The sequence below is a fragment of the Motacilla alba genome, chromosome 9, assembly GCF_015832195.1.
Source record: "Motacilla alba alba isolate MOTALB_02 chromosome 9, Motacilla_alba_V1.0_pri, whole genome shotgun sequence".
NCBI lineage: Eukaryota > Metazoa > Chordata > Aves > Passeriformes > Motacillidae > Motacilla > Motacilla alba.
This window is the reverse complement of record NC_052024.1, coordinates 1,371,551-1,390,041: the sequence shown is the minus strand read 5'-3', so window position 1 is coordinate 1,390,041 and position 18,491 is coordinate 1,371,551. Positions and strand designations below refer to the sequence as shown.

At 52.1% G+C, this 18,491-nt stretch overlaps 1 protein-coding gene across 1 annotated transcript in view; it reads right to left on the bottom strand.

Annotated features, from left to right (window-relative positions):
• The window catches only part of LOC119704399 (pinopsin-like), a 34,762-nt gene extending 16,330 nt beyond the window's left edge, over positions 1-18,432 (bottom strand). Inside the window, exons 1-2 of the mRNA XM_038145602.1 lie at positions 17,980-18,432; positions 15,405-15,733 (exon numbers count right to left, since the gene is read on the bottom strand). Of these exons, the coding sequence (XP_038001530.1) occupies positions 15,405-15,733; positions 17,980-18,295 (645 nt within the window). The 5' untranslated portion in view covers positions 18,296-18,432. The remainder of the gene's footprint in view (positions 1-15,404; positions 15,734-17,979) is intronic.
• Between the last annotated feature and the right edge of the window lie 59 nt (positions 18,433-18,491).

The window sequence follows — 18,491 nt, the reverse complement described above, 5'->3', positions numbered from 1 at the left end:
CTGAGGCAGTGAGGTGTCCCTGATTCTCAGGCCTGGAGAGGAATTGTTGTGTCTGCCCAAAATGGGAAAGCAGCAGCTCACACTGTGTGTGGAGTTCAGAGTTAGACACTGAAGAACTGCAGGATTACAAATATATGAAAAATACACAAGCTAAAATCCTAAGGCATCAGCAGGACCAGCAAAAGTGCTCTGCATTTACAACAGCCTCCTCCAGCTTACTGCAAACCCCAGCTTCTAATGGGAGTATCCTGGGCAGGAGGCAAGGAGGGGGAATGTGCCCTGGTGTGAGCAGAGGGCAGCAGCTCCCAGAGCCCCCAGAGCCACTGCCCCAGTCCTGCCAGGAGAGATCCCCCAGCCAGGATGAGCTGTGCCTGTACCCACAGGCACTGGGGCAGTGGGTGACAGGGGGCTGAGAGAACTCCCTTCCCTGGACCCATGGCAAAAGGCAGCACTTGAATTAAGTGATTTACAGCAGGCTCTGGGCTCTGGGCTCACACACAGCTGAGAGTAAATCCCACTGCACGAAGCGCTGCTGGCCTGTGCCTCAGCCTGCTTTGCTGGCTGCCAGTGTGTTTTGAAAACCAGGCCTTTCAGTGGCTGCTGTGTCCTGCCTGCGCTGAGAAGTGCTGCAGTGAGCACCAGGAACTAATTATTACAAGCAGTTTTATGGGGAATCCGTGGGGATGTATTTGAGTGTCGGAAGTCACCTTGAGACTAATTAAAAAACCTAACCAAAGCTGTTCAAAAAATAGAACATATCTGTAATTGCCTGCTGAGGGAACTCAAATACCAAGTACTTTATAAATATCTTGTTAATGTGCAAATGAAATCTTTTGTGACACTTGTCTGTGATTTAAAAGGAAAAAAAGTGGTATTTGCCACTAGGCAAATAAAGTTGTTAATCAAAATATTTCCATTAGCAAGAAGTGAATGTTTCAATCAGAGCCACCCACAGGCATCAGTAGCTCAGATTTATTCACAGCCATCTCAGACAGAAAGCTCACATTTATCTTCTTCCATTGTATCTCGTGGAGCTGATAAGAATTTTGCACTGCACATTCCCTGGGTGTGGATTTTTTGAGAGTCTGCCACACCTCGCTATCAGACTTCACTCAGGCTGTGTGATGAAGTCCAGACAGCTGGACTGGGCTGGAGCAAGGCTGGAGAGCAGAGAGGGGCTGCATTTTGCACCATGTGTGCTTGGTCTTTGAGGCTCCTGACGAGAGGCACTGGAAGGCACCAGCACCAGCTGCCAGGGCTCTGCATCCCCACACAAATCCCAGCTCCTTTGTGCCTCCCTGAGGCCTCCTGTCCACCCCCGTGCCAGGAGACACCTGGGAGGTGGTGGGTGATGGAGCACCTCAGGGTGGACCTGTGGAGCACCTCAGAGAAAACCAAAAGCTCTGTTTGATTCTATTGATTTCCATCAATTCCAGAAAAGGAAACCCAACCACCTCTTCCTCCTGGTAAGGCCAGAGAGGGCAAATGTGTTACTGATGTCTTCCAGTTGGAAGTCAGGCTGGTGTGAGGCTGGGCATGGGAGGAGGGCTCTGGAGGAATTCCCTTGAATAGCCCCGAGCAGGGCTGGGTCCCAGGGAGCTGAGCAGTGCTCTGCACATTTGCAGACCCTTCTGCACAGGGAGGAGCAGCTGCTTTGGGCCACTGCTTCAGCTCAGAGCCCCTGGGGCACTGCTGCTGCTGCCTGTTCCAGCTGGGCACTGCTCCCTGCTCAGGGAACTCCACCAGGTATCGCTCTCTCCATGTTTGAAGTGTTTTATCCTTTCCTAAACAAAAGAGAAAAGCTTTCAGCTTTCAGACTGCTGATGGCAGGGAATGGCTTCGTGGGTAAGCAAGGAAAGGTTTCCATTTCCTTGCCAGCAGCAGGATATTCTTATGTTCATCCTGTGAGGCCAGAAATTTTGAATACCCTCCCACTCCTGTAACTCTCCTTGAAGCATTTTTTGCTTTTGACTACAAATCTCCCCTAGTCAGTCAAGGAAACCTGAGATATTCATATCTGGCACACATGCAGAAAACTTCCCTCAAAACTAAATCAAACCCATCACCCTTGAAATGTTGCTGCCCCCCATCAGCAGATGGTGACTTGGCTGTATCCTGTAGCTGTGGGCTGTGCCTGCCATCAGATCACCCTCTGGAGCTGGGCAAAGAGCTCTGTAAAAGTGATGCTGCTGAATGGTGCTGTGGGCTTTTGGTTTAATTTTGTCTTTATTATTATCACTGCATTAATTAAAGGGGTGGGACCATTGTTGGGCTGAGAACGATTTATTGCTCAGATAAACATCAGGCTCAGAGGCTGTGAGATTTTAGAGGAGCAAGCAGTCAGCCATAGCTCAAAGTAGCCACAAGTTCTTCATTACAAGGCAATCTAGAACCTTTGGATCAATGGACAGTTGCCACAGGGTTTATTTTGCTTTTCTAACCTATCACCTTTACTTAATTTTGCTGCACTGTGGACACTTTTATCCAACGAGCCATTATCACACATACACATGAAGGCTTCTATTATAACATCTAAACTCTTAGCTTATTCCATAAAACCACACCCTACATTATAAACCCTTCACATCTTATCAATACAATTTTTTACTTACTTAAGCCATATTCTTGCTTACAACTACAGAAACAGAAGTTTATGATTTTCCTGCCTAATGTCTGTGTATCGTGTTTTTACATCAATCCAAGCTTCTCCCAAGAAGATCAAACCCTCCTGTGTCTGTGGAAGTTTCTACCTTTCCATTTCCCGCAGTGTCAGTGACCTCCAGGGAAGCTGGGAGCACAGGTCTGGTCCGTGCTTGCCTTTGGCTGCTGGCCCCTGGAGGTTGGGATTCAGTCCCGGCTGCTCCTGGCTCAGCAGCAGCAGCAGGAGTTCAGCACAGGGGAGCCCTGGCCTGCCCTGACCTGCTGTGCACTGTCCCCTGCTTCTGGCTTGCTCAAAAATCTAAACTTCAATCTGCTGTGCAAGAAATTTGTCTTTAAAATCTCGCTGTTCCTGTAGGTTTTGATATAGAACACAGCCATGGAAAGTGTGCTTTTATAGCCCTCGTACTTTCTTCACTGGAAATTGAGTCTCTGCTCCTTCTAAAACGATGTTTTCTATTTCCTAAAATTCATTTTGCCTGTGTAGCACGCCTTCTACACTGAATGTGTGTCCCAGTGTACTGAGTTAGCAGGACTGGGGAGCTGCAAGCCCTGGCCCCATCCTTGCTCTTACAATGGTTTTTTCCTCTTGCTTCCCATGGCTGTTGATTTTTTACTGGCTAAGTTTCTTTGTGTTTTCTCCTGCAGAGAAGCACCTCAGGGTGGTGATTCAGCCTGCAGAAGTGATTGATTTGCCTTTTAAAAAAAATTTCACTGACCATAATTGGGTCATAATTGGGATTGTACACAGCCATACCCATAACTGGGGTTGTACCCAGCCATCCTCCCAGGGCAGGAGCAGAAATGCTCACAAACAGCGTGTGTGGAGTGGCATGGGGTGTCACAGACAGAAGGCTGTGGATGAGGGACCAATGCAGCAAACAATAAGGACAGCTTTAAACAGGGATCACTGTGGACACAGCAAATCCCTGCTCGGTGTTGCTGACACTGTGCAGAAAGAACAGAGTCATCACTTCACCAGGAAAGCAAAATCTGTGTTTTCAGCAATGGAAACATTGCTCAGCCACATCCAGGCCTGGAGAGCACAGCTGAGCCACCTGGGGGGCTCAGCCATTGAACCCCACCCCGTGAAGAACTCCTGGATCCCCAGGGTCACCTGGGAATCTCAGCTGAGTGCCTGACTGTGTCTTCTCTTGCCTTTTTGTGAAACCACCTTACTCTTTAGAGCTTGGAGAACTGAATCGTCAGAATAAGGGAGATAAAAGGGAAAAAAACCTCAACCAAAGTGTGCATGTGGTGCCCTGAATGTGCCAGCTGAGCCCTGTGGGCAAAGCAGAGCCAGAAGGGGCAGCACGGGCAGCCCTGGGCTGTGGCTGCAGCTGAGCACCCTCAGGCCTCGCTGCCTGCTCATCAGAAGGAGCCCAAGAGCTCTGAAATCAGACACACTCTGCCCTGGAGAATCCATGGCTGGGGTTGTTTGAACAGGGACTGAGGAACCAGGCTGTGACCCAGGGGAGGTGGAATTGAACTGCACAGCCTGGGCACTCTGGTTTCTTCTGAGGAGGATGTGACAACTCCTGGTGCTCCCTGCCCATCAGCACGTACCTGGCTTCTAAGAATGGAGAAATGTAGGTAGCTAAATTGGATGCTTCAGAGGAAACCCTTAACCCTTTGGGGTTGGGATTAGAGGATCTTTGAGATCCCTTCAAACCCAACACAACCCATTCAATGATTATCGAGAATTTCTTTGAAGCTCTGAAGCAGTGGGCAGCCATTCAGTGCTGGTTTAACAATATCTCATGATCTGTCCTAATACTAATCTTAAAAAGTTTTGCTTGGAGAATAAATAAATGGCTGACACTCCCATGCAGAAATGCTGCAAGAACAAGTTAGATTTTATTTTTAAGGAAGTTTTTTCTATCCCTGCTAAGATTCAAGCCTTTGAATTATGTTAAAAGCCTCTAAGTACAGTCATAAAAGGGAGAAACTCCTTACCTGCACTCACAGTGAAGCACTGCCTTTCTCAAAGTCCCATCCATTCCGTGCCTTGCCATGCAGATGAGAGTGGGGAAAGCCAGTGCCAGCTCTGTTCCGTGTCTGTTCTAATGCTTTCTGTGAGAGGAGAGCTCTGCTCCTGACAGACCTGGGGCTCTCACCCCACAAAACAGTGCTGGAACAGCCTTGAGGCAGCAGAGCAGTCTGCAGGACAGCACGGGGACAGATGGGGAAGAGCAAAGCTGGAGACCCAAAGTGACACCAGGCAAAAAGCAGCTGCACTGCTGGTGTGTCACTGGGGAGCTTCTGCCTCCCAGATCCCCAGCGTGCTGATTGCCTGCACCAGCTCTGGGAAACTGACATATCATCAGGCTAAGCTTCATCCTTGATGGCAAAACCCAAATTCCTTTGTCTGAGTGAAAGACAAACCTTTTGTAGTGCCCTTTGTGCAACACCAGCTAAGCCCTGTCCCTCCTGGTTGTGGCCCAGGCTTTTCCTATGTGGAAGAGGACAATTAGAAGCCCCTCTGATTTATTTATAGATAAATATTGCTGCATGTTTTGGGGGAAATGGGGGAACGTGAGGTGGGGGTGGTGTTTTGTCAAAGATGTGGAATGGAAAGGGTTTATCAGTCCTCTGGAAGTCACAGAAAATGCAGCACCTTTTCCTGCAGGGGCAGAGGAGCTTCCTGCTCTGCCTTGGCTGCACACCCAGCAAAGCTGAGCTGGGGGCAGAGTGGAGATGGAAACTGATTTAAACCAGTGGGTGTTAGGGTCAAGGGCAACCCCCCACAATTATTCTCAGGGCTGGGAATCCTTGCTCAGGAGGAGAAGCAAGTCTGTCTGTGGAGAGCCTTGCGCCTTCCTTCCAACCCCAACCACAGCATTCCTGACTCTTGGTTCCTTGCCTGGCACTAAGGATATTTTTATGGATAATGGAACACCTTATGCACACGAAGGAATGAAACATCTGTAAGAAATTCCTTTTGCCTCCAGCTGCTGAATATTTTCAACCAGAATTCCATCCTCCTTTTGCAGAAGAGGGGTTGGGCTGGGGGAGCTGAGCCTGGAGTTCGGCTGCACTCAGGAGGTGCTCTGCTCTGCTCTGCTTTTGCTCTGCTCTGCTTTTGCTCTGCTCTCCCTTTGGCTCTGCTCTGCTTTTGCTCTGCTCTGCTTTTGCTCTGCTCTCCCTTTGGCTCTGCTCTGCTTTTGCTCTGCTCTCCCTTTGGCTCTGCTCTGCTTTTGCTCTGCTCTGCTTTTGCTCTGCTCTCCCTTTGGCTCTGCTCTCCCTGCTGAGGTTTCTGGGCTCCCCTGCCCTGCCCTGTGCCCAAGCAGAGATTCAAGAGCAGATGTCTGTGACCTGCACAGCTGGGAGGTGGCCCCCTCTCTTCTGAGGGCTGCGGAAAGGCAGAGGAATCCTCAGCCACATCAGGACATTTGTATCACTCAGGCTTGACAAGTCCACACAAGTTACTGATTTTTCTAGTCACACATTTCCTTTCCCCTGCCTTTTTCCTGTGCTGTTTTACCTTTGTCTCCCTCAGTTACGGAGGCACAGTTTGGGTTACCCTGAGCATCTCCTTGCTTTTGGAAGGCTGTGGAGAGCTCCATCCCACTTGGCTGTGCTGTGAAAGGGAACCAGATGACAAAAGTGACCATTCATGGTGTACAAAACGTGCTCCAAATCCCACTGATGCTTCTGCCTCAGCTTCAAACCTACACCCAGGCTGTGTTCATGTGCCTTAATGAGCTGGGTTTGCACCAAAGCATCCCAAGTTTGCCTGCTCATACAAAGAGGACACCCACCAGTTTGGGGGGTCCAAACAAAACTTCTGACCCTGGGGCTGTGCTCCTGGTGCTGCCCAGCACTGAGAGCTGGGGGAGGATTTGCCTCTGCAAATCATCTTTTCTTTTCCTGTAAAGGAAGGCTGTGGAAAATCTCTTGTGGTAAGTGAATTAACAAGATTGGTGCTGTGGAAATTTGGCCAAAAAGCACTTAAAGCTGGCTCTAGGCAAGGGCAGGTGGTCTCAGGCTGGCAGGGGATCACACAGCCCGAGCAGGGACCATCCACTCCTGGTGGCTCTCGGGCAGCTGCTGTTTCCAGCATTAACACAGACCTCTGCCAGAGCTTATGGGGAGGTGAGAGGAGGGAGAAGAAATCCATTTCCATCTGCTGTGCCGATGTCTTTCACCTCTGCAGCAGTAATTTTTCTCATTTCTGAGAGGGCCTGGCTAGAGGAGTCAGTGAGGGCCTTGTGGGGTGCCAGGGAGGAGCTCTCTGGCTCAGATACCCTCTGAGGTGCTCACAGCATCCTCTCACACCCACCTCTGTCCTCTCAAGGGTGAACCTCATGATTTAAAATCAAAATTTAAATTTCAATTCAGTCCCTCAGTTGCTGTTATAGACATAGAGGGCTGTAAGGAGAGGTCTTGTAATCACTGAAGGGGGTTAATGGTTAATTTCAAATGCCAGAATATTAAAATAATTCATCCTGGTTGTTGTTTGCAAAAGCTTGAGCACCAAGTGTGGGCGCCATGCAGCACTGCTGGGTTCTGTGTGTGGCCTCATTCTGCTCCCTGTGGCCCTATGTGAGGCTGGAAAATGCAATTTGTAGCTGGGGGTGTGTTCTATCCCCATCTGTCAGAGCTGGGGCAGTTCTCTGCAGTTCAGGGCAGTTTTCTTTCTCTCTCCCACAGCCAACCCTCCCTCCAGGAGATCTCTGCTGTCCATGGCCACTGAGTGTCCCTGCATGGCTGATCAAATTCCATCATCCCATGGGAGATGCTGCACCCAGGGCAGGAGCCAAGCATTCCTACCTGGATCCAATCTGAGCCTGGAACAGCACAGCAGCCTTTGCCCCCTGCATTCCCAGAGGAGCAGCTTTCTTCTCCCTGCATTCCCAGAGGAAGAGCAGGCCCATCTCCAGCAGCCCTGGAGCTGCAGAGGAAAACTCCAGCCTTGTCCAGGATCCCTGCTCCAGCAGAAGCACAGCTGGCACTGCAGGAGGGCTGAGCCACCATGGAATGGCACTGCTGCCACCACCCTGACCCACAGGGGGTCAGGGCATGCTCTGACCCTGTCAGTGTTGCTTTGTATCACAACATTTTTATTTTTATATTTTCTTTTTTTTTTTCTAATAAAGAACTGTTATTCCTATTCCCATATCTTTGCCTGAAAGTCCTTTAATTTCAAAATTATAATAATTTGTAGGGAGGGGGATTACATTTCCCATTTCAGGGGAGGCTCCTGCCCTCCTTAGCAGACACCTGTCTGTTCAAACCCAGACACCCTGAGTTCCCTGTAACAGAGCCAGGGGCTTCCAGGCTTGGGGGCTCCCTGTGCAGGGATGTCCTTTGGGGTTCTGAATCTGCACAGCCCATCTGTCAGGGAGAATGGTCATTACAACACCTCAGCATCACTGATGCTCTCACTGGTTTGGTTCCCCTCCTTCTGCACCTTGCACGGATTCTTTAATCAGTAATGACTGTGGTGAGAGTGTGTTCTTCTCACTGAGGGTGGAGTTCTCAGTTTTTGTCATCTGGGACACACATGGAGCACCAGGGAGAGCCAGGGGCGGAGGGCAGTGGAGCTCAGCCTGCAGGGCATGGCTGCTCCTGCTGTCCCTGCCAGGCTCTGCCTCCCTCCCTGCCTGTGCTCGACCCTTCCGAGGTTTGGAAGCACCTGCAGAAAAATATTGGCACTGCAGGAGAAAAAGAAAAAATCACAGCTGCCTTGTTTTCAACTAGAAAAATCCTCAATGTGCTCATCAGGTGGGTGAGTGCTGTGGGACAAATGATGCTGTGGCACACCCAGCACGAGGTTATCTCCCCTCCAGCTCTCTGGACGGGCAGTGCCCCTCGTTGAGCAAATCCTCCAGGGAATCCCAGTATCCCAAAGGGGGGAAGTGTCGCCCGTTGTTCCAGAGGCAGCACCTGGGCTCTGGCCCTCCTTGCACATGTGCTTTGTATCCACGTGATGCCTTAGGATTTTAGGGGCTGTGTATTTTTCATATATTTGTAATCCTGCAGTTCTTCAGTGTCTAACTCTAAACTCCACACACAGTGTGAGCTGCTGCTTTACCATTCTGGGCAGACACAACAATTCCTCTCCAGGCCTGGGAATCAGGGACACCTCACTGCCTCAGGCCCCAGAGATGGAAACAAAAGTGAGTTGGGGGGAGCAAACTTGGGGTACATGGCTTCATTACCTGAAGCTGTAATTGGAAGATGAACCCCAATATGCAAATGGACCAAACTTATAAAAGTGTGAAAACCCGTGAGCCATGGTCCATTTTTGGGTGTAGTCCCTGGGGGGCTTCATCTGCCCAAAATGCATCTGAAGGCCCTTCAATAAATAGAACTGCTTTTTATTCCCTTAACTTTGTCTGGCCCCCGTTTTCAGGTAGCCCCAAAGGCATCACACGTAGGGATGAGATCTGTGCCCACGGAAGGAGGAGTCCTTCCTGCAGCTCTGGGCAGGGGCGGCTGCAGCGGAGATAACCACGAGCATCCTGAATGGGCAGAGCTCCTGCTGCCGTCCGAGAGGGGAAATGCAGAAACATCCCCGCCGCATTTCACTGGGACCGAGCTCGGGAACCGGCTGACCTGCAGCCAGGAAAGCCAATTCCTTGTTTTTCCTGTGTGTGGGTGGAGTGGCCCGAGGTGATTTCCCTCTTCCATCACTGACCCGCATGGCCTCTGCAGCTCTCTGGGCTCAGCTGTCTCAAGACTGATTTTCTCTTCCCTGGTGGCTGCGGTGTTCCCGTGCTTCAGCTGTCATGATTCCTGCCTCTGGGAATGTGTCTGTCTCACACTGTCCCATGAGGCCCAGCTCAGCCTCAGCTCATGGTGGCTATTCAGGCTGTCCAGAGGAATGCTGAAGGAGCAGTGTAATCACCCTTTCCCCTTCCTGCCAGGGAGGGAATTGCTGAACACAGAGCTGTTCTCCCCCAGTTTTTCCTACCCATGCTGGACGAAGCTGTTTCCTGCACTGGGAACTGCTGCACTTGCTAATTGACATGAGGAAATGAACATGGAACACATCAAAGGCCTCCTTGCTGCACTTTTTTTTTCTTTTCCATAACACATGAGAGACCAAGGGGGCAGAGGGCTGGTGGAAACCATGCCAAGGTGTTGGCTTTTCCTGCCCTGCCTGTGACTGCTGCTCGAGCTAGATTTACCCTGATGTGACTCAACCCAGGGCAGGAGTCTGTGCAGAAAAGCAGAATATTGAGCCTTGCACTGATCTGCTTGGATGAATAATTTGAAGGCAGGCCTCCAGATTCATTCATCAAGGAGATAATAGAAGAGTAGGTTGTCTGTGAATTAAAGGGAAAAATCCCCAGCCACAGTGTAATACAGTGACACAAAAGCTGGGATCAATTGTATTTGCATTGTGACAAGTCATGTGAGAGGACTCAGCCAGCCTTGTCAATGACTCTGACTAATGACTGTCTAACCCCTGTGCTCACAAAATGATTTATCTGTTGCCAGCGAGCATTTTTAAGGTTGCACATGCTGTTCCAAAGCTGGAGCAGAACGGCTGTCTGCTGCAGGATTCATGGATTCTGCCTGTGTGCTGCTCTCAGTGAGCTGGCTGTTTCCAGCTGCACTCTGGGGTGCTGGTCGTGTTTGACCAGGGGGTTTGCCCAGACAGCTATGGGGCACACAAGACAGAGGATGCACTTTGGTCCTGGTTAGCACAAGAGATTTGATAGCAGGATGCCTTGGCAAGAGCAAACAGAACTTTGAGGTTTAAACAAGATTGCAAGAAGATTCCATCAGACTGGTTTACTGGCAAAAGAAAATTACATCAGACTTCTGCAAGCAAGAGATGTTTAAAATGCCTACGTTTGTTAATGTGATTTTTAACCCAGTCATTGTAGCAAAACATTACTAGCCTCCCTAAAATGGTATATAAGCAGTTGTACTTCACAATAAATTCGGATTTTTTGACCATCACCCTGAGTCCCCATGTCTCTCTCTTCATTGCCAGTGGACAGGTCCTTACTGGGCATCTTTGCACACCACTGCTGGGGCTGTGCAAAGTGCTGGAACACAGGAAGGGCCAGGGAGAGCCCTTCCTTCTTCTTCCTTCTTCTTCCTTCACCTGAGCTCGGGGTGAGCCCAGTGCTGGCCATCAAGTCCTGCCACTAGAAGAAATTCTAAGCTACTGTTTCTTGGCAGCCCCTTGGTTGTTTGCATTGCCAAAGCTGTCTTTGAGGGTCCCTGTGCACTGTTTCTGCTGCCTGGGGGGTTTGCAGAAGTTACAGACACGACCAAGCTTCTGACAGCAGCAGGAGGCTTTGGGTGAGGATGAATCCAGCCTCCCTGCCCACACCTGCCTGTCCCAGAGGGTTTGCCCTGCTGCAAGCAGCACTGGAACAGGTTACCCCGACAGCCTCTGCCCCTGCTCTGGCTGCCAGGCCCTCCAAGGGCTCTGGGCTCTGCAGAGCAAGGGGCAGATTTGCTGTTCTGCTCCTCACAGCTTGCTCTGCCTGGCCTGCCAGGCTCTGCTTCACTTCTGTCGTTTCCAAACCTTGATGGGTTCTGTCACCCTCCTGCAGCGATCTGAGCTGAGGGATGCAGCTCCTCTGCTGGGGCAGGGAGCACGGCGCTGTGAGCTCCTCTGGAGCAGCAACACGCTCTCCAGGCCCTGCTGACAAAACCCAGGCCATCCTAAAGCATCCCTGCTCTCTGCAGATTGCTCCCTGCAGCAAAGCCAGCGGGCAGATTCCTGCCTTTCAGGAATGGGACTGGGCATGGGGGGCACAGCCACCTCCTGCCATGCCTGGGGCACTGTGCTGAAGCCAAGGAAGCAGAGAGGAGCCCCCTCACCCAGCACTGTGCCCTGGCTTCCCCAGGAAAGCTGCAGCCTTCTTTTGGCTTCTGCCTGGGCCCTGCACAGTCCTTCCCAGGAGAGCTGTGAAACCTGGTCAAAGCAAAGAGACTTCTCAGAAATGAGATAATGAAGACTAAGGCTCAGTGTGATTAGAAACCTAGATAGCCCTCATTTTCTAATGGTTGTTTTCAGAATTCAGATTCATTGTTGGCAGCGCACAGATCCCAGCTCCTGTGGTATTCACTTTAAACTGCTCAGAGCAAGCCCTTCCCTCTGGCCATTCCCTGCCAGCCTCAAACAAGACATGGGAGGAAAAGCAGATCTGCTCTTAGTGGTGAAAATTCTCTTTAAACTTAAGGAAGCTGTGACCTTGAAGCAATACAGTGGGAATGGGAGCCTGGACTGATTTCCCAGAGTTCAGGCATCCCTGCAAATCTCCCGTGGTGACAATCAGGTCAGAAATCAGAGCATGAAAATACAAATGTCAAGCGAAAGGATACAATTTTTCATGCCTGGCTGAAACCAAACACCCTGATCTCCCAGCACAGTTTTACTCCTGCAAGTGGTGCAGATAATCTCACTTACAGGCAGATATCCACGGCAGGAGCTGAAAGCACCATTAAAGGCTTACACGGTGTTGCCTATAATTTAGGATCCACTAAAAGCACAAACATCTGTTGTTCAGTTCCTTAAATATTAAGCTGGCATGTGAAGCTTATTTTTGTTCATTTTTTTTTTCCTCTCTCTTTCTCTCACACACCAGGGATTTTGCTGCTTCTGCACCTCGCTGCCCTGGGGGATCCTGGGCAGCAGCACAAGCAGCTGGGAGCAGCCTGGGTCAGGAGCAGGCATGGCACTGGGCATGGGAGGCAGCAGAGAGGCTCTGGAGCTTCTGCCCCGGCACCTCCCCTCCCTCCTGGCTTCCCAAACGAGCCCAGGTGCATCCACAGGACCACCCAGTTCTGACTTTTCCTCTTTGTGGAAAATCCCCCTTCCTGAAAGGATCATTTTGATCCAGACTGAGCAATTTTCAAATTATTTTCCCTTGTTTTGGGGTTTCTGCATGACCAGGGAGCACAGGAAAGACAGCTCCTGACCTTTAGAGCTGTCACCCATCTGACAGGGAGGGTGACAGCCCCTGCCACCACCCTGTCCCTCCTCCAGGCCACTGTGGTCCCTGGTGGAGCAGTTCCCTTCTCTGCAGGGATCCCATTGCTCACTGCAGTCACCGAGGGCTCTGCTGCTCTCACTCACCCTGCTCCACGTCCACAGCTGTCCTGAGGACAGGCAACTCTCCTGGGCCCAAATGCAGCATTTCATGTGATGGCAGCATCAGTGGGAAGAGTATTTACTGCACCAACTCCCCCTGCAGTGCTGCTGCACAGGGGCAGCTGCAGCACAAGCAGAGGCTGGCCCTGGAGAGGGCAGAGGCAGCAGAGCTTGTCCCAGCTCTGGGGATCACTCTGACACTTCAGACAGCACAACCTTCACAGCAAGGCGGGTTTGCTTGCTGTTTCTTGCCCTTGGAGGAACTTTGGAGAGGAAGAGTCTCTTGCAGGCAGGACCTGCTCCAGCCCCAGCTGCTGTGAATCCCTTGCAACAGGCAGCACCTCTAAAACAGTATTTTTAGCCTTAAAGGATGGAAAAACACTGAAGTCCTGTGAAATCCAGCCCTTGCCTGTGCTCAGGAGACTGGTCCATGGTGGTGCAGGAGAAGCAGCTGCTCCCAGCACAAGGTGGCCAGAGAGGACTGAGCTGGCTTTCGTGGGGAATTAAAGGTGTTTGTAACAACAGGCTGGGGGTGTATGAGGATTAATTTAAACATCTCCACAGGTTTAATTTCCTTCTGCCCAAAGCCCCTGAGCAATAATAAGCTTAAATTAAATGTTTACATCTGCAAATGGCTCACAGAATGATCTTTATCTTATTCCCTCCTATCGTTCAGGTGCTCACTGCATGAGGTGAGCCCAAGCCAGGCCTGGGAACACTGATGGAGCTGGAGCCAGCCTGGGGCGGCTCCCAGGGTGCAGGAACGCAGGGTGGAGGGTTTTAGGGGGTGAATGATCCCTTTGTGCTGGGAGAGTCCTTGCCTGTCCCCAGACTGGTCCCCAAGGGGGGCTGCCATGCTCTCCAGTCTCTCCCAGCATCCCCGTGCCACGAGCAGCCAGTGCTGGTCCATCACTCGTGGCTAAAGGCAGATTTCTTCACACAGCAGGAAAAACCTCTGCACTGGCACTTCCAGCTGCCTGACAGTGCTGCCCTGATGGTGGTTGGTACCAAATGTTCCACTGGGGTAGCAAGATTTAGAGCTACTGATCCTTATCTTGGCAAAAAAGCTCATGGTCTGCTGGAACCCTGGCTGCTGAGAATTTCAGCCTTTCTGTGCTGACAGGCACTGACCCCCAGGAGAACACTGCATTGACCTGAGGCCTGGAGAAGGCTTCCAAAATGGAATGACAGCACTGGGATTGTGGGTGTGGAGTTTGAGTAGAAGTGTGTGATATCACAGGGTGGAAAACTTAAAATGTAAGGGTTTAGAATATAGCAATAAATATAAGGCAAGGTAGAGGTTTTAGGGCAGAGGCTGCTCCTTTTTCTTCACCTTCTATTTCATGGGTTTGGGTGGTTTTGTGTAATTGGATAAAAAAATCCACATTGCAGGCACAGGTGGTTGGATATTGGATTAAAAGTAAAAATAATTTAGGTGTCATTTCTTAATTGGTCAGTTTATTCTTAAAAGGCCTTGTAGAGAGAGAGATAGGGCTCCATTTTTAGTTTGTTAGAGTGCTATAGAACTCACAGTTTGTGAGACTGGAACATAGATAAGAACTAATAAACATCTGAGTCCCAACAAGACATTCCATCTCACACATCTCCTGACCCTGGCAGAAAGAAGTTAAGACTCAACGATGGTCATTTATGGACTGGCTTTGCTTTGTGGCCAGGGTTTTCTGCCTCATGTCAGGGTCTGTCTTGCAGTTCATATTTATTAAGTTCCATCTGCCTGCTCTGCCTCATCCCACCAGGAGCTTTGTTATATGTGACTATTTTCTTAGCAGCCTTTTTTTGCAGGGTTCACTTTCCTGCTCTCAGAAGAGAAGCACTGATCTTCAGAAATCACTGCTCCCACACTCTCCACTGACCATCAGCTGCTGGACCTGCTGATAATGCTCTCCTCTCTCCACAGCATTCCTGCAGATTTAAATCCTGGGACCAATCTCATCAAGGTAGGTAAATCTTTCCTAGTTTTAATTAGGGGTAATTTGAAGTATCTAGAGTGCTCTGGCAACCTTCCCTCATCTGTATTGCTGTCATAGGGACCTTGGATGCCTTAGGATTTTAGCTTTTATATTTTTCAGATCCTGTACTGCATTAGTGCCTAACTCCAAGCTCCATACAGAGTGTGAGTTACTGTCTTCACATTTTGGTCACACAAAGCAATCCCTCTGGGCTGGGATCCAAGGACACCCTGCAGCCTCAGGCAACAAAAAGAACAAACAAAAGTGAACTGGGGGCAGCAAACTGGGAATAAATGACTTCATTAGTGAAGCTGTAACTGGAGAATTAACCCCTGGAATGTAAATGGACCAAACTTATAACTGTCTGGAAAACTGGTGCCCATTGTCCAGCTTGGGTGTAGCCTCTGGGAGGCTTCTGACTGCCCAGGGTGTGGCTGTTGAAGGCCTTCAATAAACACCCACTTTATTCTCTTGTCTAGCCTCTGTTCAAGGTAGCCCCTCCAAGGCATCTCCTCCAGCTGTGCACACCTGAGTACGACTTTCAAAGCCCTGGTAGGCTGGAGCCTGTCAGCAGCACAGCCACAGGAGAGGCATTTCCAGGGGTGGCAGCACGTCTGACAGCAGAGGAGTTCTAAAGGTGGAAAATGGGGATCATGGGCTTCTGCCTGGTTTGGGGTCAGAGTCAAAAGGCAGCTGAGGAATCAACTTACCTGTCTGACAGCACAGAGCAGCTTGCCATAGGAATAGACAATGATGGCAAACGGGATTACGAGGCAAAAGATGAAAAGACAGATGATGTAGGATGTGTTGTTGGCATCCTTGGAATGCCAGTTCACAGAGCAGGTTATCCCTGCTCCTTCTGGCCCATAGCTGCTCCAGCCAAGAAGTGGGGGAACAGTCCAGAGCAGGGAGTATGTCCAGGACAGGATGATGCCTGTCCATGCTTTCCTGTAGTTGGTGGTGTCAGGCTCTGCTGTCCTCGTCATGGTGCAGCAACGCTCGTACGAGAGCACAGCCAGGGAGATGAGAGAGATGATGCCTGTTTCAAACCAGACCCTTGTGTCAGCAAAAAATGAATGAGTGAGGGCTTTGCTCTGCCTCCCAAAAAAATATTTCAAGCTATGGATGAGACTGATGGCACTGGCTTTGGAAACAAGGTGGGCAAGGACTGGGACTGGAGGTGTTCCCCTAAGGGCGAGAGGTGCCGAGAGCCTGACCCCACTGACCAAGAGCTGGGGGTGTTTAAACACGTGTCCAGCCAAAGCCTGTCAGTTATAAATGCTCATCAATAATTAAGCACACCTGTCTGAATGGATACGTGTGTGTGTGTGTGAGTGTGTGTGTGTGTGACCTGCAGCAAAATCCTGCCTTCTCCATCACATTTGGTTCTTGCTGCACCTATAAAATTCAAGATTAATATCTAGGCTTGCACAAAGTGTGGAGCTGAGCTGGTGCTCCTCTGCCAGCTCTGAAGTGTAGCCTTCTTGGGGAAGTGCAGCCCCACAGGGTTTGATAAGGATTTCATGCTGTGCATAAGGAAGAGCTGTAGATTAAACCCGCTGTGCCAGCAAGTGCCCCCCTCGGGGAGCAGGCAGCTCGTGAGCCTTTGCAGAGACAGTGATGGGTCTCCTGCAACTGGGGTACTGCCAGCAGACACCAAGGGGGCAATAAAACCACCAGCAGCAAATCAAAGGCTTCTTTTTCTTTAGCATGCAGAAATGCTGGAGGGGAGGTAATTTCTAAAGCTGATATAAGAGTTTTCAATTTCCCTCCATGCACACCTCCCGGGCTGCATTGTGGAAGCGATGCTGGCAGGTACAAGGGGATGTTGCTGGATGCTGACACTCCTGCTAAACTTTCCTTGCCAAGTCAAGGTTTTACATGCACAAATTTGGCTTTTTACCCTGTGTAACTTCATAAGGGAAAGAGATGGCAGCAAACAGCTGCTGCAAATATCTCTTTAGAGTGTGCATAAGCAGTGTCAGTGTCTCCTAAGTGGCTGTGGGAAGCCTGGATGCCAGGCTAAGCTGTGTTCCTGGGGGGGTTCAGGTCTGTTCTGACAGGCAGAGGGATGCTCTGCTGGTAAAGCCTCTGCTCCATGTGAATGCTGGCTGGGGGAGAGCCCCACTGATGTGTGCCAGTGTCTGCAGTGGTACAGCAGGCTAGAAGAGGTTGTCAGCACTGGGAAGCCTGAAACCACAAGCTGTTGTTCTGTATAACATGATAGACATTGTACCTGCTGGCCCCACAGCCCCCCTGTGCTGTGCAGAGCTCTCCCTCTGCGTGCCTGGCTGGCAGCTGAGGACAGGGCTGGCTAAAGATGCCCAGGGCTGCTCTTTTCTGCCGGCCTGTCCTGCCCAGTGGGATCTGGGGGCAGGGCTGGAAGCCACCAGATTTCCAAAAAACCGCGGCTGTGGGGGCTCAGGGCTGCCCGCGCTGAGACGGGGCACTCAGGGACAGGGTTACTGGGGGGGCTGGCAGTGCTGCGGCAGTAATTGAACTCGGTGAGCTTAAAGGTCTTTTATAACCTAAACGAGGCTGATCCTATTCCCGTTTTCATCCTTTAAAGTGTGTAGAGCTCTTCCTCAGCCGCTAGAAACACGCAGTGGAGCCTGAATGAGGACTCACACCGAGCGCTGCCTGGGCTTTTCCCAGCAGAACAGCCACCAAAGCTGGGAAAGTTTCCCCCCAGCCCTGTGCTCCTGGCGTGCCCGGTGTCCCCTCCCCAGGCGCAGCCCGAGCTCCATCGCTCCCCCGGACACGAACCCACCGCACCTGCGGCTGCACCCGCTGCGGGCTGGCGCTGCCCTCCCCTGTCCCCCCGGAGCTGCCGAGACTGTCCCGTTCTCTCCCCGGAGCTGCCGGCGCTGTCCCATCCCCTCCCGGAGCTGCCGGGGCTATCCCGTTCTCTCCCCAGAGCTGCCGGGGCTATCCTATTCTCTCCCCAGAGCTGCCGGGGCTATCCTATTCTTTCCCCAGAGCTGCCGGCGCTGTCCATTCCCTCCCGGAGCTGCCGGGGCTGTCCCATTCCCTCCCGGAGCTGCTGGGGCTGTCCCATTCCCTCCCGGAGCTGCCGGCGCTGTCCCGTCCCCTCCCGGAGCTGCCGGGGCTGTCCCGTCCCGTCCCGGAGCTGCCGGGGCTGTCCCGTCCCGTCCCGGAGCTGCCGGGGCTGTCCCCTCCCGGAGCTGCCGGGGCTGTCCCGTCCCCTCCCGGAGCTGCCGGCGCTGTCCCGTCCCGTCCCTCCCGGCGGGCAGAGCCGTGCCCCGCAGCCCCGTTCCCACTCACCGCAGAGGGCGGTGGCGAAGCCGTGCCAGGCGCAGGCGGCCCCCGGAGCGGCGGCGCCCGCGGCCAGCCCGAGCGGGGTGCCCAGGGCGCAGCCCAGCAGGTCGCTGAGCGCGATGTTGAGCAGCAGCAGGTTGATGGGGGAGCGCAGCGCCGGGAAGCGCCAGAAGAGCAGCAGCACCAGCAGGTTGCTGCAGAAGCCCAGGCTGCCCACGGCGCCCAGGCACACGGCGGCCGCCAGCCGCCCCGCGGGGCCCAGGCACCGCTCGGCCTCGTCCCGGCCGTTCCCGCAGGCGGCAGCGGCGCCGGGCGCCGGCATCCCCGCGCCGGCTCCGCGCCCGCCCCGCCCGGGCCGGCACCGCCGCACCTGAGCGCCGGTGAGCGGCAGCGCCCAGCCCGCTGCCCCCGGCGCCTTGCGGGCCGGGCTGCGGGGGCTCGCTGTGGAGCCGGGGGCGCGGCCGCGGAGCCGCGGGGAGCGGTAAATCCGGGCCGGAACCCAGCGCGGGCTGTGCGCG